Below are 23,534 nucleotides of genomic sequence, written 5' to 3' on the forward strand. Positions count from 1 at the left end.
ATTTTACACATTAGGTTAGGGACATCATTCTTTTTACCACATCTTTTACACTCAAAAATCACAGCAAATTTTTTTTTCAGATTTTTGGTACTGCTTCTGACAGTCTTCATCATTCTCTGCTATCCTACCTTGAAAGAGACGGGTCAGAATTCTCACCAGCATAGAACACATCCCTGGTCAGATTTAAAGCCCTCATCTTCCCTCTACACATCCCTGGTATATCTTCTGACACTGGATATATCACTTATATTGCACAACTTTATTTCCTCATCAGTAATCAAAAGCTACTATGTATGTTGCAAACTCGCTGTATGAACTCAATGTGCACCCAATAGGTTGCTAATAACTTCCAATCTTAACCCATGGTGCTAATATAAATATTGTCACCAAATCACGGGTCTCTTAGGGATAACAAGCTCTAAACATCCTTACCAGGTGTTCCTAAAACTTTAATGCTGCGCATGTGCTGTCTCGCCTACCTAGTAACTTAAGCAAGGCAGGGAAGATAAAATGCCCTAGAATGTAGTTGGACACTTCCTACTCACTGTGCGGTTGGGTGCCCTGAGATTTTACAGCTACCATATGCAGCCACAAGGATGAGCAAGCAGAAGCTTCCCTCTTTCTTTACTAGACTTTCCCAGTTGGCAAAGAGGCACCACACATTGCAGTTCAGGAGAGGCAGGAGGAATGAGAAAGCCATTGCGTTGTTTGTGGAAAATATCACTTGTCTTAATGGACTTGTTAAAAAGTACCCTGGGTGCAAGTGAGAATCTTAATGGCATTTTATAAAAGCTGTTGTGATGAATTAGCACATAAAGCAAATTAAAAACAGCTTATCGCTTCTTAAATTAGGTGACAGGGCACTGTAGCATTTTCCCAGACGTGGGAATCCATTAATATCCAAAGGAGACATAAGCTGAAATGTGTCAGCTGCTGGGTTTTAGGAACAGATAAGCCGGAATCTGTATAATCCTAGCGGGGCAGATTGGCCAAGATAAACAGAGCACATGGAAACAGCACCAAGCTAAGTTCCTCAGCCAGGGCATCTGCTGCCTCAGGAAGAAGCAGGATACTGCCCTTTGGATATTCTCAGGAATGGAGAGCACACAGTAGGGCAAGTGTTTCATCTGGTGAGGACTATCGAGAATAATCTCCAGATCCCTATTCATCACATATGGAGATACTGATGTGTGCAGAAAGGGGCTTTCAGCAATGACCTGGAGCGTTTCCAGAGATGTGAGCTGAGGCTCTGCTTTGGCCTTATGTTAAAACTGGTTCTAGAAGCCAGAAAGGAGCACTTAAGATGTCTTTGCACACAATAAGGAAGATAGATACTAGCTAGCATGGGTGTGACCCATATTCTGGAAGCCACGGAGCTCTAAATTACATTGTTGAGCACTCTCTGATGCCAAGGTACTGTGCTACTTTACGTGTTTGTTAATGCCCACCCCAACTCTTAAAGGTGGTGGATACTATTTTACAGTTGAAATAAACGTAAGGACCACCAAGCTCAGGCAGTCTAACCCTGTCTTCCGGCCTTCCCAGTGAAGGCTTCCCTTTCTTAACTCTGTCCTCCAAGCTTGAGGTCTGTTGCTAAGCCAGCAAGCAGTACTTTCAAGATGAGAAATCCTGCAATGAGCATTAACAAATGGGGTTGCTTGGGAAATTTAGAGACAATGGGAAGTCAGTCTTAGAGGAGAAATCTAAAGTCATTGGCATTGCTAGGTCATGGTCCCGGGCAGCAGGCTGAGAAAAGGAGTTTTAAAGGGAAAGGGCCACAAAAGCTGGGTTTGCGGTCAGGCAGGCTGTATTGTCCAACATGGGTACACATGTGACATGGGACAAATCCACTTGTCCTCTCCTTTCCTTGCATATAAGTTGAGACTGCTAATTTTTACTTTATGTTTATTACAAACCTCCAGGCTACATTGTGGTGGCTGCTGTTGCCACTATCGCTGCCTTATACAGTCACCACCAGCACCTTGACCTCCACCAAGACTGAATGAGTGACGAGCTAAAGACACCAAGCTAGACCTTGAGTCTGGGTCCCAAACTGCCCTGCATGGCTGCTACTGCACCATGTATACTGGGGCCCGTCCTTGGGCCTCTCTCCTCTGGAAAAGGGGTAGTAATGCTTGTAGAACCTTTTCGGGGATGGGTGGAGTCCCAGATATAATAGTCTGTGTGAAAATGTGCTATAAAAGAGCTATAGATAGCTCTATAGCATGGATGTAGGAATTTCCCAAGACACTTGCAAGTTTGAGTCATAGGGACCAGCATAGCCAAGTTCAGGACTGATTTGTTTTTAATAGCAAAAAATAATAATAACAAAACAAATCAAAATCAGTAAGGGGAAATGACCAAGGGACAGTTCTGCAGCAAATGAAGTACAGGAGCCTTTCTCTTCAGAGGCACATGGGCCATGTCAATTTCCTCTGGAAATTGTGACAATGGGCCTTAGGTGTTGTCTTCTGGGTAGATGGTTGGAGACCCAGAATGGGGGAGGAGGGAGCTGTCTGGAGCAGAGCACGGTGATTTTCAGCCTAAGTGATAGTGTCAGTACAGAATACATATATGGAATACTAGTTTAAAACTAGCAGGAATCCTTACAAAACCCAAGTTCCCAAGTATCAGCTGAAGGACACCCTTGTCAAGGGCCTTTTCAGGACAATTGTCTAGAGACAAGTATGTTAACTTTCTTTTCTTTTTTTCCACAAAGTGCAGTCTGTAGACTGGAATGTTGTGGGAATCTACTCTAAAGGAGCTCATATTTACAGTTAGCCACAGTAAGCTAGGCACTGTTGTACATGCTGTATGCACATTGCTTTATGCAATTTACCCACATAGATCGGCAATGGAGGGAACACCCATCATGCTATATCATATTATGAGCAACTGAAGCCTAGAAGAGATTAAGTAGCTTGCCTCAATTACCAGCTGTGGGACTATTAAGGCACAGTGAAAACAGGGTATGGCTTCGCTAGTAGTTCTTCACCATTACATTGTTCTGTTGCATAGCACCTACCACATGCTAGAGGCTGCCTGTGTTTCTATTATAGGAAGGTAACTGCGCATTGAACACATTTGGCTCTGGAATGTTAATTGATTTCTGTCTCATCACACAATGAACTGCCATCAGTAGGAGTGGTGTCTGTCCTTACCCACCCCTACTTTTTCTGGGATGGGGCTCTGTGTGAGTCTTTGATAGGAAAGATGCAGATGGTCAAGGAAGAAATTATTTATTCTGGGCACTTAGACCAAAAAACTCTGTCCAAATTACATCACTTAGGGATACTGGAAATGGCTGTATTGTAAGTAATTTGACTTCTATGATATTTGAGAGTTAAATGCTGTCTTCAGCCCTTTTTGGTTACCATGGCAGCAGATGTGACATTTCTTTGACAGAGAAGAGGGGGAGGGGGAAGAAAGGAAAAGAACCAGGATTGGCTTTAATGATTTTAGAAAATTCTACTCTCCAAATCTAGCTTGATTTACATGCACGATGGTTAAGATAGAAAGAGTCTCAGGGCAGAGTGAAGGGAATTCACAGGGCAGTGGTAGGATGCACCTGCTTCTTCTCCTGGGCAAACTTAGACACTCTGTGTGTGGCGGTGGCTATGAGATGTGGGGGCATATATCAACAACTTGACAATATAGTACTTGAAATAAATTGTCACATCCTCATGACTTCAGCTACTCCATTTACGGTTTTGATCCTGCTTCCCACTCTGGCACTGAGCCAGGCTTAGAAATTTCAGTGCATTGACCCTTGCAAAGGTTCAGTCAAACCTCTTCCATGACAACAAAGGATTACAATTCAGAGCAGTAAGTGTGATAATGAGGCAGGTCTGGGGTTTATGGAAGTAGAAAGAGCTGTTGTACTGTTCAAAGAATTTTTCTTTCTGTATACATGTACAAACAGATTTTATTTTCACTTTTTACATTTTAAACTCTTATTTAGGTCATTACAGTAACCCTTCAAGCACCCAGGATCGGTAATAGATAACTCAGTACTCCATTGGTGGGGGGAGTCAGTCACTCTGGATAGTTATTTTACATTTTTATCACTTTTCTCTAGTATAAAGGCAGGAATCTATAAGCTATTATATTGAAGAGAATTTATTTATACATGGAAAGACTTAAGAAAGATAGCCACGTTTTTCTTCATTTTCTTTATTTTTCATTTGTAAAATTTGATTCCAGTAGGAAGAAAAAATATCTCAATTGAGTAATAAATTGAGGGTCTAATCTCTTATTATCACCTTGTTACATGTGATGGTCTCCACAAAATAAAGAAGCTGACACTAACTATAGGGACCTATAGGCTGTCTCTGCAATGAGGAAGGAAAAGCAAGAACTAACCTGGATGTGGCCAAAAAACAAAAAAGAAAGAAAATTGTGTAGCACAATCCAGGAAGCCATGCAGAAGATGATGGAGTTTAGGGCAAGAGTTGGAATTCAAACGTGTGTGCTTTAAATCAGTGTCATCAATGTCCTAACCATACTGTCATTTGTCTTTTTTTTTTCAGAGCCATGTTTGACTATGACAAGAGCAAGGACAGTGGGCTGCCTAGCCAAGGACTTAGTTTTAAATATGGAGACATCCTCCATGTCATCAATGCCTCCGATGATGAGTGGTGGCAAGCCAGAAGGGTCACACTAGATGGGGACAGCGAGGAGATGGGCGTCATTCCCAGCAAGCGGAGGTAAGGATGTCTTCTGTGCATGAGAGCAAGCATGCACACATGGGAGGGAGGGAACAAAAGAGGAAGGGAGGGAGAGAAGGAGAGAGAGTGTATGTGTTAGCTATCTATGGAGTAGAAAGGCAGGGAAGAGAGGCTGGGAAGACTCCACACAGAATGACTATTTAAGTACAATAGGCATTCTACAAGAAAATTGTCAGTGGTGACAAGTGACAAGAATACAAAATTTGTCACTCTCTACATTTTAGGATTTTACCAAAATTGGTGAGTATAATGAGGCATAGAGGGAAAAAGGAAGTATTGCTTAGATGGTGTTCCCAGCAGCTGTATGCAAAAGGCTGTGCTCGTGTGCCTGCATGCCCATTCACAACCGGATGCACTGATATCCTTGGTTCATCATTTGGCCATAAATTTACAGAAGGCCAACTGTACAAGGCAACTTACTACCCAAATGCTTGGTATCTGAGCTGTCCTATAGCTGGGTGGTCAGGCATCTTTTACTATTATTTAATCCTATTCCCCATCCCAGCATTCCCTTTAGTTGCTCAGATTTTTAAATCTATGTATTTCTTAAGCATATCAAGCCCTTTTCTTGGAAACGCTTCCTCAAAGCCAAGTCCTCCGTATCTCCTAGCATCCTCTAATCACTACTACCAGGAACTTCCCTTCTCATTGAATGTCCATCAGGCACAAGACATGGTCTAAGAAACAAAACTGACTATAGCAAATCAAAAGTTGGTCAGCATCCCAGCATAGGTGGGGAAGGGACCCATATGAGTTCCCACTCCCACCTGAGGAGGGTTTGACAGGTGGTGGCTGCTAGGGGAGGGAGAGTTAGCTTTCATCAGGGGCATCATCCCTGGTAGGTTGACCACACACCAATGGATGGCCCCATACCTGCACATATATTCATAGTACTAATTGGATGCTGTGGACGAGACAGGGAAGGAGAGAATGAACTGATGTGAAGTTGGAAAAAGGAAGAGAAAAGAGGAAGCAGGAGATGGTAGAGGGAGAATCTGGTCCTCATCCTCTTACTTCCAACTCTTCATATATCTGCCATTTCTCCCTCCTAGTTGTGTGATGCTCCTTTTAATAAACTGAATTCATGTAGTACTAAAACAGTGATTCCTAACACTGCTTTGTTTGTGTGTTTGTGCATCTTTATGTCAAGGCAACGACTGGCCCGGGTTGCTCAGATGCAGTTAACCAAAGCTGTTCTTGGGAAGAGCCACCATGTTCAGTTGTCCCCAAGGACAGAAGTAGAGTGGAGGAATGAAATCTGTGTCAGAAATAGATCTCAGCTCATTTTAAAGAAATGATTCTTGTCATTGAGATTGCTCTAGACTACCCAGGAAGACATTCACACTTTAGACAGGAGTGTGGATGAAAGCACTAGCCCAGTACTTTCCAACCCCAGCTACTGCAATTTTCACCATCATGTCAATAGTCATTCATTCGTTCAAGCGCTCATCATTTGCCTCAAAGAACAGCCCTCTATGAAGCTATTTTCCACTTGCAGTGATCATCCTTGAATTGGCCTTTCCACATTTTGAAAAGAGCCATATTTTTTTTTAAAAAAAGCCATCTTAACAGTTATGCCACAGCTGGTCTGAAAAAGTTTGTTCAGGTTCTCTTGAGTTTATGTTCATTTGCACTTTTGCATAATAAATACAGATATCCTACCTTGCAGATATATTTTACACAAAGTAAAATTATGTGTATTTATTTTATTATAAAACTTAAGAGTATTTTCTTAGGATTTTAATTTTGTCAAAATATTTTATTTTATGTATTATTAAATAATGTTTTCTCACTGCATAAAAATAACTTTTTTATATTTAAAATTATAAAAAGAAAAGTAAAATCCACAGATACTCCTATCTCTTCAGGAGCCCTCATATGTTAATTCTCATGCTATTAAAAATCAATATGAGATGACTCAGCAGTTGAGGGCATGCACTGCTCTTGCAGAGAGTCCAAGTTTGATATTTCTGTTCCCAGCACCCACAGTCAGTGGCTCATGATCGACCTCTCATTTCTTCCAGTTCCAGGAGGATCTGCTGTCTCAGTTCTCCCAAGCACCTGTGCTCAAGTGCATATATCTCTCAACGCACACATTATTAAAAATTAAATCAAAATATTTTCTGAAATCTAAATAAACTTATTCAACTGGCAAATGTTTCAACTCATTAGCTCTTTTCTCGCCTGCTTCCAGAGATCATGTGGGAGTGTGCAGAGAGTCGCTATGGACAGCAATGGTGCATAATTTTACCCTCTACAAGGGTGTCTCTGTTTTGATGGTTCTGCTTAATCATTCAATGCAACTGTAAGGCAAATAATATGAATGCTGTCAGTCTTCCTTTAGATAAGGAATAAATGTATGCATAAAATACTCATATGGCATGTCAGACCTGGTATGGAGCCCTTTGTGGTTTTTAGTATGTTCAAGTCTCATTAAACTCTGTGGATAAATTACTGCTATTATGCCCTTCGTAAGTGAGAGCTGCAGCACAAAGAAGCAAGTAGTTTGCTTGAGATAACCCATCTAGTAAGTGGCAGAGCTGAAATTTGAGTTCAGCCCATAGCATCTTAACTCATTTGTCCTTGCCTCAGAAAGGTACAGTGATAAAGAGTTGATACAATTCAGTTCAGTCAGCATTCCTTAGGGGTATGTCTCTGTGCCAAGCATACTATGAGTATTGTACAAACACTGCCTAGATCCCATCATTCACAAGACCAGCACGTAACGCTTCTGGCTACTCCATAACTAAAGCAATGAGGACTCCATTATAAAGATACCAAGAGAAGAGAAAAGGCAGTAGACTCTCGATGGATTCTTTCTCATTAGAGCTATGACCATATGTTGTAACCTTTGTTGTTGATATAAACCAGTACAGCTGACTAGCTTAGTTACAAAGTATACAGACTTATTTGGCTCATGTTTCTGGAAGTCTGACAGCACAGGTCAAGTGGCCACATCTGTTGAAAGTTTTACTCATGAGGCCTCTAAAAATCCTAAGGCACTATAGGGCATCCTATAATAAGGAAAACACATAAAGTTCCACCCCCGTTGTCTCTTATAAAAAGCCCATTCTTTCAATAGCCTATTAGTCCATTTGTGTTTTAGTTCATAAGTGGATTAATACATTTGTGAGAGCAGAATACTCATAACACCGTCACTTCTTGAATGTTCCACCTGCTGTATTTATTAAGACCACAAAATGTTGATTAAATTTCAATATAAGCTCTGATGGGAACATTAGCTAATAGCATTCTGCACCATGACAGATGTTTTAAAATATATTATTTCAATTTAATCTTCACAGAAGCCTCAAAGAGAAACTGGAGGTCTGAGCAGGAAAGTAATTTACCAGCTAATAAGTCCAGGTCTCTCTGGTAGCAAGGTTGAATAGCTTCCCACTCTACTAAGAGTACTACTATAAGGTACTTTCAAGCTATAAAAATGAAACTCAAATAGTCTAAGCATCCTGGCAGAGTCACACTGATAACAAGGGATTAAACCAAGATTTGAACACACCCCTTTCATATACCTCTATGAGCAATTGTCGAAGTTTCAGTTCTCCTCAGCCCTACACTGCATCAGGCTTAGGCCACTTATTATTTTATTCATCCCTGTGGCAGAATACCCAACACACACACAACTTACAGGCAAGAGGTTAACCCTGGCTCACAGTTTAAGGAGGTATAGTTCAGTACAGCTGCAATAACATGACAGTAGAGCTCTGTGGCTATGGAAATGTGAAGCAACTTGCCTGTCACATCTGGGTAAACTGAGAAAGCAGAGGCAGGACTCTGCCTAGGACCAGACCTATACTCTAAGCCCTGAGCTCTGCCCATGCAGCCCTTCATCTGGAGCAAGGCCCCACCTCCAAGAGGTTGCACCGCCTTCTGACAAGTGCTCCAACACATAAGCCTATGTGAGCAGTTTTCCATTCAAACCATTAGAGGCCCACATTGGGGAATGCCCTCCGAAAGAAGGCCCTTGTATACAGCTCACGTAGTAGGGTCCCAGTGGTAGGAAGCGCGCAAAGCATGTGTTGCCTCCCTTTTACAAGGTGAGGAGGAAACAGAATGGTGGTCTAGGTAGCTTTAGTGACACTTATCACAGCATCTGAGTGGCCTTTCATCCTGAGCTCTAATTCAACCATCTATGGCTCCATGCTAAACACTCACCTTACATGATCTCAGTCAGCGTCTGCTGTAAATCTTTGCAATTTCTTTACTATTCTCAGCTGGCCACCATGAAAAGACACCCTAAGAGGCTGAACATCTGTCTTAAGTCAAAGATTTAGCAAGTCGAGGCAACAGGAGACCTCAAGTCACGGTGTGTGAGACTTCACAGTCTGGGCTCTTAGCCTAGAGTCTCTAGTTGTTGACATTGCATGGTTATAACTGGGCAAAACAGGGGCTGGCCCACACTCTGTATATCCTAATGGCCATTCATTAATTATTGACTACAACCCATATCTAACATTTATTAGAATGTTTGCTCACCTGTAATGCATAGCACCCACTCATGTGGGTAGTATCTCAATTTCCCCTTGATTAGGGCCTAAGGAGCATGGGCTTAGGATCCCCCAGGAACAGAGCATGTTCCTCCCTGTCCAGCATTCCAATCAGTTATGTTTGGCCAGAATCTGAAAATACCAGAGGAGTGTTGGACAAAGGGAAAAAGACTTTTTATAGCACAGATGTTTGATGCTATGCAGAGATGCTAGGTATCAGAGTGGATCTACTCAAGTTCTGCCATCCAGTTCATGTTTCTAGTACTTGGTCAGCAACCAGAGTAGGTGAGAAGGATTATGTCTGCTCAAACAACCTAATAACTGTTGGAGTTGAAGTGTGAGAGGGAGCATATAGTAGCAGTGTCACTGCCGTTGGGGCTCTAGAGAGACAGGTCCACCAGTTCCTTCATCAAAGATCTTGGAGCCTTAATATGTACTCCTCTTTCCAAAGGAGTAAAATAACTAGAGAAGGTAATGTGATTTTTTAATCTAGACTCTTTTTAAAAATTTATATTTTGTATATCTGTGTGTGCCTGTTGCCCATAGAGGACCCTGGGACTGAAGTTACAGACATTTGTGAGTTTCCATGTGCCGGGAGGGGTGTGGGGGAGTTTTCTAGGAGAGCAGCCAGTGCTCTTAACTACTGAGCCATCTCTCCTGCCCCAATCTAGACTCTTGTTGATAGAAGAGGTGGTGAAATGATGAGCTTTTAATAGGAAACATCGCTTGCTTGACAAGATACTTCAAGTCCTTCAGTCTGAGTTTTCACAGACAGGTCCAGAACTAATAGCCTGATGGAGACTTCGTTCATTCAGTCACTCACTCAACAAAGATTTACATTGTTGTTGATTTACATGTACTAAGTGCCCAACCCCATGTTAAGTCCTCACAAATTGTAAGATACAATAGAAGACATCGGTAAAGTGCCAAGCACAACTTTCAATACTTGCTGTACACTCAAATGAGGACTACTTTCCAGTTGTCATATCCTGAGCATTTAGTGCCAAAGGAAAAAATGCTAAACTGTTTAAAGCCCATCTCTCAGCCCTAGCTTTTGTTTGAGGAGTAAGTGAGTCACTGTGTCCCAGGAAGAACTTGCAGAATACAGAAAGGCTAAGGCAAGGAAGAAAAAGCAACCTGCAGCCATTTCCACTGTGGAGAGAGGAATGCAAAGAACCAATGGGGTAATTGTTTTGTGATGGATGGTTGCTGGCATTTCTTGTGTGCTGAAAAATGAGCAGTTACGTGTGTCATAGTGCTATGCTATGCTATGCTATGCTATGCAATGCAGTACAATGCAGTGCAATGAAATGCTAGCAAAAGAGCATTTAGTTAAACTGTTTTCAGTGTCTAAAGCAATTTTACTCTAAATATGAGGCCAGCCTGTCATGGTATGTTGCTTCCTTACTGGTTATATGCTTAGGTCTGGTTGTGTATAATTCATATAATTTGAAATATTTTGACAGTGGATATAGGAGGAATGGGACATAGCATGTGGGAAAATTCAGCCTAGGCCTCTAATGTCTATCTATTGGCTTTTCAACTCTGTATCACTCTTCCAAACCCTCATGTTTGTTGAGAATTTCCAATGAGTGAAGAAGGCAAGACAAGTCTGAGTTCTATTTCTACAAAAGCATGGATGTGGGCAGACAGCATTGTCAGCTATTATAGGGAGCAAGAGCAAACTGGTCCCATCACCTTCTAGTCTGCCATGCATTAGACCTCAGCTTTGATAGCCACAAAGTGGGGTTCACAGGACTTAAGTTGCTGGGTTATCAAAGGACCAAGCAAGATGGTACAAATAAGAATGAAAACCATTAGTAATTGCATATTAAAACTTTAGCCATCATTCATATTCCCATCACTCATAATACTTCCCACCCAAGTAAGAAGGAAGATGTTCCAATCTCTTTCACAAGAGAACCCAAGCAATGTCTCCTTAATAAGCTATCATTGTCTTTTTTCTTCTACCGGTGTTAAGGTTTTCTGTTTGTTTATTTGTTTGTTGGTGTGGTCCTATTCTGGTTTATTTTTATTTATTTTCTAATAAAATAAAAGTGTGGGTTCTGATGAGTGGGGAAGTGGGGAGGATCTGTGAATACTTAGGAGAGGGAAACTGTAATCAGAATACATCATATGAAAAATCTACTTTCAATTCAAAATAGATTTCCAACCATGGTAATTGTTAAACAAATGCATGCACATGTATGTGTGTCTCACTATATTCTTTGTAAACCTTTTAAAAGTTCAGTGATGATCCCACTAAAACTAGACGAATAAGGTCACTCAGTCAGAAGAGTAAAAGAATAGCCTCAGAACTCTGTGAGGAAATGTAACTGTTCTGCCCAGATAATTCTCAGGTCAAAACACTGCCCTGAACCTCGTGTCATGTGTGCTTGTGGGTTCTGTGAGTTTATGCAGAATTTATGTTCATGCTCTGATCAAATAACTATGTATTCTCTACATACTGCCATCATTTTGACAGAGTAAGATGAATCAGTGGTTTCCATAATTAAGAAAATTAATACAAAGAAGCCAGAATAAGGCTAAAGCTCTAACAACTGTTTTAGGAAAATCTAAAGAAGTTAATAAAAATTACCTGAACACAAAGGAGAAAGAAACTAGCTAAGGGACTCTGAGCCATGCCTCTTCTCATTGAACTTCTTCCCCTTGGCAGTTTGTCTTAAGCCTTTCTGCAGATGCTCCCAGCTCTGAGGTGTTGGGTAGATGCAGGGAGATGCTCTCAGCACCATCTTCTCCACGGGGTATATTGTGTTAATAACTGATGTTAGATGTGAACATTTTTGTTCAGTTCATTTCACTCAAATATTCTATGCTGCCTCTGAAATAAATGTATTCAGAAACTTTATTCTGTAACTATAGAAACCCAGATATTCAGTGTTGCAGTTGGAAACACAAAAGAGCTCTCAGTTAGGAAGTAGCCTGCTGTTAATTACAGAGCTAAGAATAGCTTCGACTTCATAAACCATTAAGTTTCTATAGATTCAGGATTAATTTTTCTGTCATTTGCTCTTTTCTTTCCTGGGGAAGAAAAAAAATGCAATTAAAGCTAGCCAAATTTAAACAAACTCATGTTACAGCAGCCTACCAAATAGTATTTTTGTTCAATGATCATCCACTGAGGACCTGCAATAATATCCTACTGTTACATGTGCCTTGCATAGTAAATATAAAATGTTTTAAAGAAGGAAGTCAAGATGTAACTTACATAGAGATAAAATTTAGTGTGGTGAGTAGTAAGAAATAAAAACAATGATTTCCTGTACAGACTTGAAAAAGTCAAGGAAATATTTAGATTCCTCTTCTTAACTCTACCTTCAAATGGAAACAGGTCAAATTTTACTTTCTGGTGTTTCTTAAGCTCCTTCTTTTCTTCTCCCAACCATTCTTTCCTATTCTTTATTGATATTGCCTAGTTCATGGCAACAACTCAGCAGACCCCAGCATCCTTCCCTTCCAGCATTGTTCTGCCTTGCACCAGGATCCTTTCTTAAGTCACTCATCTGAAGGGCTAGAGAGGCAACCCAATGGTTAAGAGAGTTTGTGATTTTGCAAAGGATCAGGGCTCAGGTCCTGCACCCATATCCAGCAGCTCACAAATGTCTATAATGCAACTCTTGGAAACCCAATACCCTCTTCCAGCTTCTACAAGCCCACACATACACAGGAGCATAACTTCATGCACACACATACATTAAACACATAAGTAAAAAGAAATCTTTAAAGTCTCCAATTAGTTATACCACCTTCCTTATTTATGCTTTGTTTACCCTAGTTCTTGAGTATCTCAGTGGGAAAAAAAAAAAAGAGAAATTCATGTTTATGTGGCTGTACATAGGTGTATGGCTCCATGTGTCCGTAAATGAATGGGAGTCATTTCTTACGTATGCCCCCTTTTTAAGGCATGTCTCTCACTGCACTGGAATTCACAAAGCAGGCTGAACAAACTAGCTAGTCTGCCCTAGGAATGGAATCCACCTATCTCTGTCTCTTCAAGGATTATAAACTCATGCTCTGACTCCCAGCCCATACCTGTCCTTTTACATGGCTTCAAACTCAGGTCCTTTGACTCAAAAGACAAGCACTTTATCCACAAAGCTATCTCCCCAGCTATATTGTTTTCTGAGTTATTTTGTGATTTCGTGTGATTTTTATATTCCATGTATGAATATCAGGCTAGCCTTGAATTCATATATCTGATGATGATCTTGAATTCATTGTCCCCTTCCTTCTAAGTGGTAGGTTTCAGGAGTGTACCACACACCTGGCCCAATACCCTCTGGAACCTACAATTCCACTAGCTTTGCCTCATCTTGTACGGACCCATGGCACTATTCTTCAGGCACCTAGATTATTAGGAACTGGAACGCATGCTAACTTTATCCTACTGACAGGTTTGTTCTCACCCTTCTAGTTTCATATTAGTTGATATCTCCTTCAGGGAGCAACAGCAACACTACACATACACGCACACACACACACGCACACACACACACACACACACACCAATATTATTAGGAGTGTTTGTGTGGCTTCCTGTTCTGGCTAACAGCCTATCATGATAAATGCCTGTTACAAACATGCCTTAATTTTTCTTGTTTTTTTTTTCCTATATCCTATATACAACATGGCAAATGCTCATTTAGTAGGAGGTAAGATAATGACACTACAGGGATGGCAGAAGGACATTAGACTCCTTGAAGGGACCTTAGAGATTACATGTGACATATTGGTTACCAAGTGATGCTGATTGTAACAATGCTCTCTAATGGCAGAGTACTGGGGAACAGGAAGGATTTGCTTGTTTCCACTCTAGGTATTGGTTTCCCTGGGCTGTGATTTCTTGAAATAGATTCTGGTTGATTCATTAAGCGTGTCAATAATTTTTATCTCTGTTACTTCCAAATACTTTCCATGTATGTAAGACAAAAATTTCTAGGAATGTATTAGAAGTTTAGGCACTTTTTACTAAGGATTTTTTTTTTTTTTTTTTTTTTTTTTTTTTTTTTTTTACTTTTACAGAGGAAATAGACCATTTTAGACCATATTTTATTTGAGTCATACAGATGACAGGAAGAAGTACTCTTAACAAGGAACTTAATTATAAATGCCTTGTCACTTAATTGACTGTTTTTGATTTTCATTAGGGTGGAAAGAAAGGAGCGTGCCCGATTGAAGACAGTGAAGTTCAATGCAAAACCTGGTGTGATTGATTCCAAAGGGGTAGGTACAAATTGATGGAGACATTCTGTTCTCTCAGTTCCATTAGATTTAGTGATAATTAACATGCAGGCTTTTTATAGCAAAGAAATAATAGCACCACTAGACAAAAGAGAGCTGTCACAAATGTGTTGCTAAAAGTAATGTCATTTCTGATAAAGCGGGTTTATTATAAATATATTAATTACTGGGGATAAAGCCAGTGATAACAAAACTGATATGTTGACTATAATGAGGCTAATAAAACATAGTTTAGGTGTTTTCTATAAATGTTCTAAAAGGTCACATTTCACCAACAGTATTGCCTCAACTAAAAATGTATCTAGTTTGACACACATTATAGAGTTAAGACTATAGTCACAGAATACAGACATGGATCATTTAAGTGAATATGTAGATTGTTGTGACAGACGTAGGAAAGAATCAACAACAAAATCCTATCACAATTAACACTCACATGTACATTTCTTCTTGATCCCAGCTTTAAATAGCATATACTTCAACTATCATATAACTTTCCCACTTAAATTTAGAGCTGGGCAGCCATTGCCACACTCAGCTTAGCAAATTTTATCACTTCATAAAAAGTCCTATAGAGATTAGCAATCATTTTCCATGCCCCCGCCTCCTTTCCACACCTAACTATTGTCAATAACCTATTTTGTGTCTTATAAATTTGCCAGTAAAAATTCATTAATTCATATGAATGGAATATGCTCCTTTATGACTTCTAACTCCATACCACATTATTTTTTCAAGTTGCATTTATACTGTTGCATGAATAAATAAGTACTTCATTTCCCTTTTTGGAATATAAAATTCCATTGTACAGACATACCACATTTAGCATATCCATTCATCAGTTGACAGACATCTGTGGTGTTTCCATTTTTTAGTTACTGTGGATAACGCTACCATGAACGTTTATATTAAGGTTTTGATATGGACATGTTTTTACTTTCATTGATTACATAGTGCAGTAAAATTGCTGATCCCTTCAGCAATATGATGGCTCTGCACTGCACATTTAGGAACTGTCAGATGGTTTTATACAGTGGCTACATTTCATATTTTATCACCAGTGCATGTGTGTTATGTGCCTTTTAAAATTATATCTATCTTGGTCCATATGAAGCTGTGTGTTACTGTGATTTTGTTTTGTATTTCCTAATCTGCGGAACTGGTGAGTTTCTTATAGACTTATTGGTCTTTCTTTTCTGAGAGATGCCTATTCAGATTCAGTCTATTTTTAAGTTGGGATTTTCCTGGTGTTATTGTTACTGGGTTGCAACGTCTCTTCAAATCCCCGGGATGGGGACGGCATATAAAACTTTTTTCTTCACTTATTCATGTGTATGTTTCTATTATGTGGATTGGGGGAGGGCAGGAGACATGTATGTAGCAGGGTATGTATGGGGATAGGTATGGCTGATTAATGTCAGAAATCTTCTGCCATTGTTCTTTCACCTTTAAGGAAATGTCTTTCAATCAAACCTATAGCTTACCAATACCACTAGGCAGCTTGATCTGAGGGTCTTGTCTCTGCCTTCCAAGGCTAGAATTACAGGCAGGCATTCACACCCAGAAAGCATCATCATGGATTCTGATGATCTGAGCTCTGGTCTTCTTAATCTGAGGATCTTGTCTCTACCTTCCAAGGCTAGAATTACAGGCAGGCATTCACACCCAGAAAGCATCAACATGGATTCTGATGATCTGAGCTCTGGTCTTCTTAATCTGAGGATCTTGTCTCTGCCTTCCAAGGCTAGAATTATAGGCAGGCATTCATACCCAGAAAGCATCAACATGGATTCTGATGATCTGAGCTCTGGTCTTCTTGCTTTTGTGACAAGCATTTTAACTATCAGCCATCTCCCTACCCCTGTACTCTGCCTTGAAAGGCTTTTCAGATAAATGCTTTTCTAACACTTTTTTTTTTTACAGTTTTCTCTGTTCTCATGCTATTCTCTTGACAGTGTTCTTTGAGATACAAAGGCTTTTGCTTCTTTTTTTTTCCAATTTATTTTTCTTTTGTTGCTTTTCAATGCAATGTCTAAGAAACATTGCCTAATCCAAGGTCATAAAGATTGATGTTGTATTTTCTTGTAGGAAGGTTATAGTTGTGACTCTTATGTTAAAGTGTTAACCAATTTTGAGTTAGTTTTGTTCATAGAGAGGCACCAGATTCCAATTGTATTTGTTTGTATGTAAATTGCTTGCTTAATTTCATTTAAGATCATTTATGGCAAATGTATAAAAATATTGTTATCACTTCATGTAGATCTTATATCCTAGTTTAGACAATTTTAATGAATTTCTCAAAATTTCTTATATATAAGATCTATCATATGCAAAAGAAGAATTTTATTGTTTCCCCTTCAATGTGAATGACTTTACTTTACCTTACTTTTCTTTTGTTTTTTTTACCTAGTTCCCCTGGCCAGAATTTCTAACACAGGATAGAAGTATCAAAGAGAGGAGGCTGAAAGGCAGATCACTCTGTTTTACTCTCAGAGAGTAAGGACTTTAGTTCTCTTGCCCTTCAAGATGACATTGGCTGTAACTTTACTGTCTTTTAAAAATATAGCTATCAAAAAGGCAATTCTAGTTCTTTGCTGACTCCTAGGCCTGTTAGTCTGGAGACTCGAGGGTCTTGTCCATAGCAGTCAGGCTTTTCCCAGGCCCCACTGATACTAAGATTCTCAGGTTCTCCTGCTCTAAGCAGGATGCTCATGGGGAGATGCTGAGGACACATTGGTGCTCTGCAAATGTCAGTTAGTGATAAAGGTATTCACCAAACCCCTCCCCTCTCTCATCCACGATTTCCTCTTCAGTGCCACGTTGAATTTATCTTACCTTCCCACTGAGGACCATACTAATGCCTTGTTGCTATATTGTAAAATAACTCCTCCTACTGTTTTATATCCCATTCCTTTTTTCTTCACATTCTTAGCTTTTTATTTCTTTCAAATGTGGCTTGGTGGGGGGAGGGCAGATAATATGCTTTATGGTCAATAGATGTCACTATGAAAATAATTAGAGTAGATCATTTGCCAAGGCTTTGGTTAACCAAGCTATGAAGTTGTCCTTTGTATCTTAACTAGAAGTATCATTGAGAAGCCCAGTGACATAGTATTTTATTTGCCCAAAAATATTTAGTGAAATAGAAATCCACCTGAACAGGTGATGTTATTCTTAAAAATAAGGGTCCATAACATCATGGTATAGAGTCCTTTAAAACAACCACCACTTCAATACAAAAATGGTAGAAAAAAATTTAGTGATTTTTTTTTTTTTTACTTTTTACTGTATGTGTATTGGTGTTTTACCCACACGTATGTGAGATCATCTAGGGCTGGAGTTATAGAGAATTGTGAGCTACCATGTGGGTGCTGGGAATTGATCTTCCAGATCAGCCAGTACTCTCAACCACTGAGTCGTCTCTCCAGCCTCCAAAATGATAGAAGTTTTAATTGATTCCTGATGAAAATAGATGTCCTATTTATTTTTTGCATACAGATGACACATGATAGAGAACTTTAATTGAACACTTGCCTGTGCTAGATACAGAGTATGGACTGACTTGAGTAACCTAGGAGTGACCAGTAAATACTTCATCAAAAAATTTAAACTTTGACTGGTTTATTAACGCTTGAGTCATTTTTCCAGAGCTGAGTATTGATTAAAGTAACATTAAGTGCTACAAAGCATGAGGTATTGTTTGAGGCACCGTGGGAGGCAACCAACAAGGGCAAGATCTCTGGGTGACTTCACAAAGACAACTGGAGTCAAGAAAACAATTGTACAGCATCACAGGGATCATCCCATAACTTTTGCAAACTGTAGTTTTCTATTTAAAAAATCAGCAGATTTAGCCTCAGCAAGACCGCCTAATTTTGTCCAAGATCACACAATTAGTAAGGAAGATACAAGAGTCAGGTTTAAAATCCGGTCATTTTAACAACCTAACATGTCTTTTCCATTGCTCCATTGTTTATGCCTGGCTCAATGTCTTAATTAATTTTTCTGTTGCTGTGATAAAATACCCAGACAAAAACAACTTAAGGGAGGAAAGGCATATTTGGAGTCACATAGACTGTTACAGCAACAGTCTATGATGGCAGGCGCTTGAGGTGGCTAGTCACATTAAATCTCTACCAGCATATAATTATTCTATCCGGTGCAGTGCAGCTTGCCCATGGAACTTCCGCAGAGCAAAATGGATGCTAGTGCTCAGCTAACTTTCTACTTTTCATACACTTCAGGATCCCAGCTGAGGGAGAGGTAACACCCATTGTAGGCAGGTTTTCCCATCTCCATTAATTAAGATAATCCCTCACAATCTTGCCCAAAGACTACCCCAATGTAAATAATCCCTAATAATAAGTATACCTAGAGGATTGTCTCCCTGATGATTTTAAATCGTGTTAAGTTGATCAGTGATATTAACAATCATAAAAAGAAAACAGGGTTAAAAGAGGAGGTGATGTTTGAACAGGATCTTGGAGTTTAATCAACAGATAATTGTGCACACAGGCAAAAGCATTAACATGACAGTTGGAGTTAAAGGAGAATCGAGTGAGTCGGGCACAGGAGACCACAGAGGTTATAGTGGCAGTTGCGGCAAAGGGGGATGACAGAGAAGAGGACAAGGCTCATATAAAAGTTCAGAAGACGGAACTTGGAGTTCTGATCTCTGCAAGTACAAACATGCTGCCTTCCGATGCTGCACTTCCCAATTCTATGTTTGAATGTGAAGACAAATGGGCTATTAATAGTGATGACGTGGAGGATCCCAGTCCACCTTGATCGCTATGCTGCAAACAGTCACCTGTTGGGATGAGCCTCTTGAGAGCCATCTCAGGACTGCTAGTCTCAGTGTAGTGAAGTTCTGCCTGGGATGACTGTGAAGTTCCTTTTGAGTTTCATTCAGACTATCCTTTGTGTAAACCGCATGTAAACATCACCCCTCAATTTCTTTCATTGTTCTTGGACTATTTTTCATTACTTCCCTAATGGCTCATTCTGTTACTGGTTGAGAGGTCTTTAAAAATGCATGTTTCTAGGGCAAGCTGCACTGCATTGGACAGAATGGTTACATGATGGACTTTGTCGTTCTTGTTAATTTTCAAATCCCTATAACTAAAGAAAAGAAATATATGTAGGAGAGTATGCAAAGCAGGGTCTGTCTCCTTACTGAAGAGTGTCATCAAGGTGTAGTAAGTGTGTCTGTTCACAGCTGTCCAGCTTACACCATAAACCTCTCCTAAGGTATAATAAAGTCAAGGGAAAATAGTAGTTAGTTCTGGTTTTCTTCCTCTTGGGATAGAAGAAAGAGGGTAGGTGCGTGCTCTTAAAAGTGTAGGGAGCTGCAGAGGCACGTAACATGCTCATTGCATCTGCATGAAGATCAGGGTTGGATCCCCAAAATCCATTTAAAAAACCTGGCAGAATAGCAGGTGTTTGTAATCCCTGCTCTTGAGAAGCAGAGGCAAATAAATCCCTAGTACTCAGCCAGTCTAGCCTACTATGGGGCAAACTCTAGGTGAGAATGGGCACTAGCATGCAGAATGTAATAACTCATCTTATACTGTATTTCATAAAAACAAAGTGGAATTTCTGTCTCAGAGAACATGGTAGTGGACTGACTGTGGAGGAAAGTCCTCTCTGCTATGGCTGTACCCTTCCCTGACTGCGAAGGAAATATACAAATCCTTGAGTATACAAAAAAGAAAATATGAGCTGACATCTGGCTGCCACATGTGAACACCTCCTCTCATACTTGAAGGCACATACACACAAAGTTGTAGGAGTCTAAGTGGCAATAATCCAGTTTCCATCAATTTTTAAACACCACTTTAAATTCCAAAGGAAATCATTTACTTCTCTGTAGACTTAAAGTGAGTTTTAGAAAAGTAAATCTAACTCATGCCTGGCTGATCCCAAAGTTCATTATCTGTTTACTATAGCATGTCCCATTGAGACATGTCACACATATGCGGTAAGAAAGATGAAGAAGAAAATTGAGTTCAGTTTAGCTTGGTCAAAAACTAACTCAAGCAGAAACTTAAGCCTAGAAAGAGGGAAACTGTTTTTCTTCTTTGATGTGTGCATCTCTGAAGTAAGCTAAGGGCTCCATCCTTCTGCTACAGTGGCCTGGGAGAATAACACGAGGGCATGGGTATTGGGTAACATGTTTCATCAGCTACCAGGTGCATGGACAGTGTGAGATAATATGGAGAAGTAAGCCTACATCCTAACAGCTGGCCCAGAGAAGCAGATGTTCTCAGGGAGAGAACTGGTCCCTACAGGAGGGAAGTCATTGCACCATAACGCAGGAAAGGCTAGAGATCTTGCTCTTAAGGACAAAGGAAATGAAATTCTGGCTTACAAACTCCAGAATTGGAGTTGCCAGCCTTAAAGCGATCAGTGGAGTTTATAACACATGGGAGGCAGGAGGAGCAGGTCACTGGCCAGGCAGGAAATAAAGTACAGTTGCTTCATGGAAGAAGGCACTTTATTAAGGGGAGGGCCCAGAAGGGGAAAGATGACTTAAACCTTTTGGGAAACTTGTACTTCATCCTATAGAAAATGAACAGTTGTGGGGAGGTTGACCAAAGCAGACCTAGTAGGGGTTTTTTTTCTGAGCTTATGCAGAGCTTACCTGTGTTACAGTGTGTACTTGACTGTGCTGTGAGGTCTCATAGGCAAAGATGTGAACCTGTGTTTATTAATGCCTCGGCACCTAGCATGTTGTCTGCATGGCACATGCTGATTTACTCCATGCACTGTGTTAACATGATGGGAAAGGAGCAACCCAGAGGGCACTGCGAGGGCGGTTTGGAGGTGGATGATGGAAGGACTTTGAGAAAGTGGCAGGATCCTAGGTAGGGAACTCTGAAAATCTGAACTAAAAGCCAAAGAAGAGGGAAAATGGAAATAATCAAAGAGGATTATCATCAGTGAATGTCTGTTCTTGTGCTTCCTAATAACAGTTGCCATATTGCAAGGCCTCGGGATCCTAGTAGGAGCATATGCTAAGTGAGGGAGAAGAAGAAGCAGAACAATGCCTCAAAGAAGCCAGTGACAGCAGTGTCCCTGAATCACACTGGCATTGATACTGAGAAACTGTTCTACCATATTGATTCTTGGAACTTCTCATGTAGCCCAAGATTGCTGGTCGCTGAGGATTGTACCGTTTATCATAAAAGCAATTTGGTGGTTCTGTTAGCAAAATGGGAATTATATTTGCTTGACCAGCATGAGTTAGAGGAATTGATTTTTGTCACAGGTTTTAAGTAACATTTTCAGAGATGACTTGTGACTGCCTCACATACTCCTGCAAAATAGATCCATAGGCCTTCATGGAGCTGATCTGTGGATAGAGGAGCCAGGTAAAAAGCTCAAATGTCATTTCGATGAACTAAAGATTCAGGTAGAAGGGATGAAAGAAAAGTCGTCAGTCATATTATCCTGTGGGCATACAGAAAGACAAGATTTTTCTCAAAGTTAAAAAAAAATGAGAAAAAGTCTTTCTTCAGTGGTTTTCACTGCTTTTCCATCCTAGGCTTCTCTAGAAGCTTTCTAACTGGTTTTCTGGTTCTGGCATCTCTCCTCTTCTTTCCCAGGATGCAACATCCCATCTTACACAAGCACAAAGAGGAAGGTCTCCAGTGTCACCTCCTCAGCCTGAGTAGTGCTGCTAAATCATGTTCTTTTAGAACACAATAATCACATTTTTCTAAACCTCAAGCTCCTGTGTCAACTGAGACCTTCCCAAGTCACACACAGATAATATCTGATAAAGAAGTGGTAATGGCTTCTCTAGGTGGCTCTCAGAGAGTGTTGGGTGACACTATTCCTGAGAAGCCATGAACAAATATCTACTCACCCAGATTGAAAACCAATGACCAATGAATGTAAAGTTACCACCAAAGCCCAGCTTGGTGAGCCAGTGAGTTTTATTGGAGTGTCTTACAGGAGGGTGGGTGAGGGGGTAACATACAGGAGCAGAAATGACTCAATGGCAGCTACATCATTACCACCTTAACATGGATGGCAGTTTACAAAATCTGGAAAACTGGAGTTCATTGCACACACTACAGGCAGCTCAACAGGTTGGGGAGTTTCTCTTCCAGACAGCTCAAGGGAATGGCATTAAGAATATGTTTCTAATGTATTTTTTCTGTATATGCATTGTTCTATAGATCTCCATCTTGAGTCTAAAAATAAATTGCTATGGAAATACCAAACTTAATCTAAAACCTTATATTCTAAATGAAGTACAATATATAACTGAAAAATACTATCTACTGCAGACATGTGTAGACACGCATACATAAATTACAATAAATATATATTATACTAAATTTCACCTGTGTAGCTTTCAATAAAATTTTTTATCCCTATTTTGTAATTATGTATGTTGACTTTTGAATGTATTTGATCAACTTCATCCCCAAGGAAAGAAAACAAATTTAAAAATTGTGAAAATTTTAAGTGTTTCAAATTTGATATTACTTTCATTAGCTTGATTAAGCTTTGACTTAGTTGGTGAGAATTGGCTAAATTAAAACATCAAAGACACATTTGTTAATTCTGTTGTATCCCTTCCTCATGTTGTTGCTTCTCGGGATATTTTAAGCTTTTCACTTTAACAGATCCATCTTGAAGCTATACCTAGAGCCAGGTAGTAATTTAGGGAAGTGAAGTACATTTATCAATAAGACATGGCGTCTACCTTTGGGAATCATGAATCATTCTATTTATGAGTAATGAACAGAACTGAGTAATCCCTGCATGACAGGTGAGCACAGGGTACTATCTGAACTCAGTCCAGAAATACGTAAGCCTCTTTTGGAGCTCAGAAGAAAGAATAGCCAAAATGAGTATCAAAGAACCAGGTGCAAAAGAATTGTATAAGGTGGAAATTATAGCATATAAGACAGGACATGGCCCATTGTGTCTACAAAAGTCAAAGATGACTGGTGTTATTTCAGCACAAAGTCTGGGGTGTCAGAAGAGAAGGCAAAGGAGTCATGAACCAGGTCAAGAAGAAACC

The 23,534-nt window shown here is 40.0% G+C and overlaps 1 protein-coding gene across 22 annotated transcripts in view; it reads left to right on the plus strand.

Moving 5' to 3' along the window:
* Dlg2 (discs large MAGUK scaffold protein 2) overlaps positions 1–23,534 on the plus strand; it is a 1,953,494-nt gene that overhangs the window by 1,875,068 nt on the left and 54,892 nt on the right. For all 22 annotated transcript variants that reach the window (XM_031387347.1, XM_031387348.1, XM_031387349.1 and 19 more), the window contains 2 exons: positions 4,530–4,706; positions 14,401–14,476. In XM_031387347.1, coding sequence (XP_031243207.1) covers positions 4,530–4,706; positions 14,401–14,476 — 253 coding nt within the window. The remainder of the gene's footprint in view (positions 1–4,529; positions 4,707–14,400; positions 14,477–23,534) is intronic.

Source organism: Mastomys coucha, unplaced genomic scaffold (genome assembly GCF_008632895.1).
Source record: "Mastomys coucha isolate ucsf_1 unplaced genomic scaffold, UCSF_Mcou_1 pScaffold21, whole genome shotgun sequence".
Classification (NCBI taxonomy): Eukaryota; Metazoa; Chordata; class Mammalia; order Rodentia; family Muridae; genus Mastomys; species Mastomys coucha.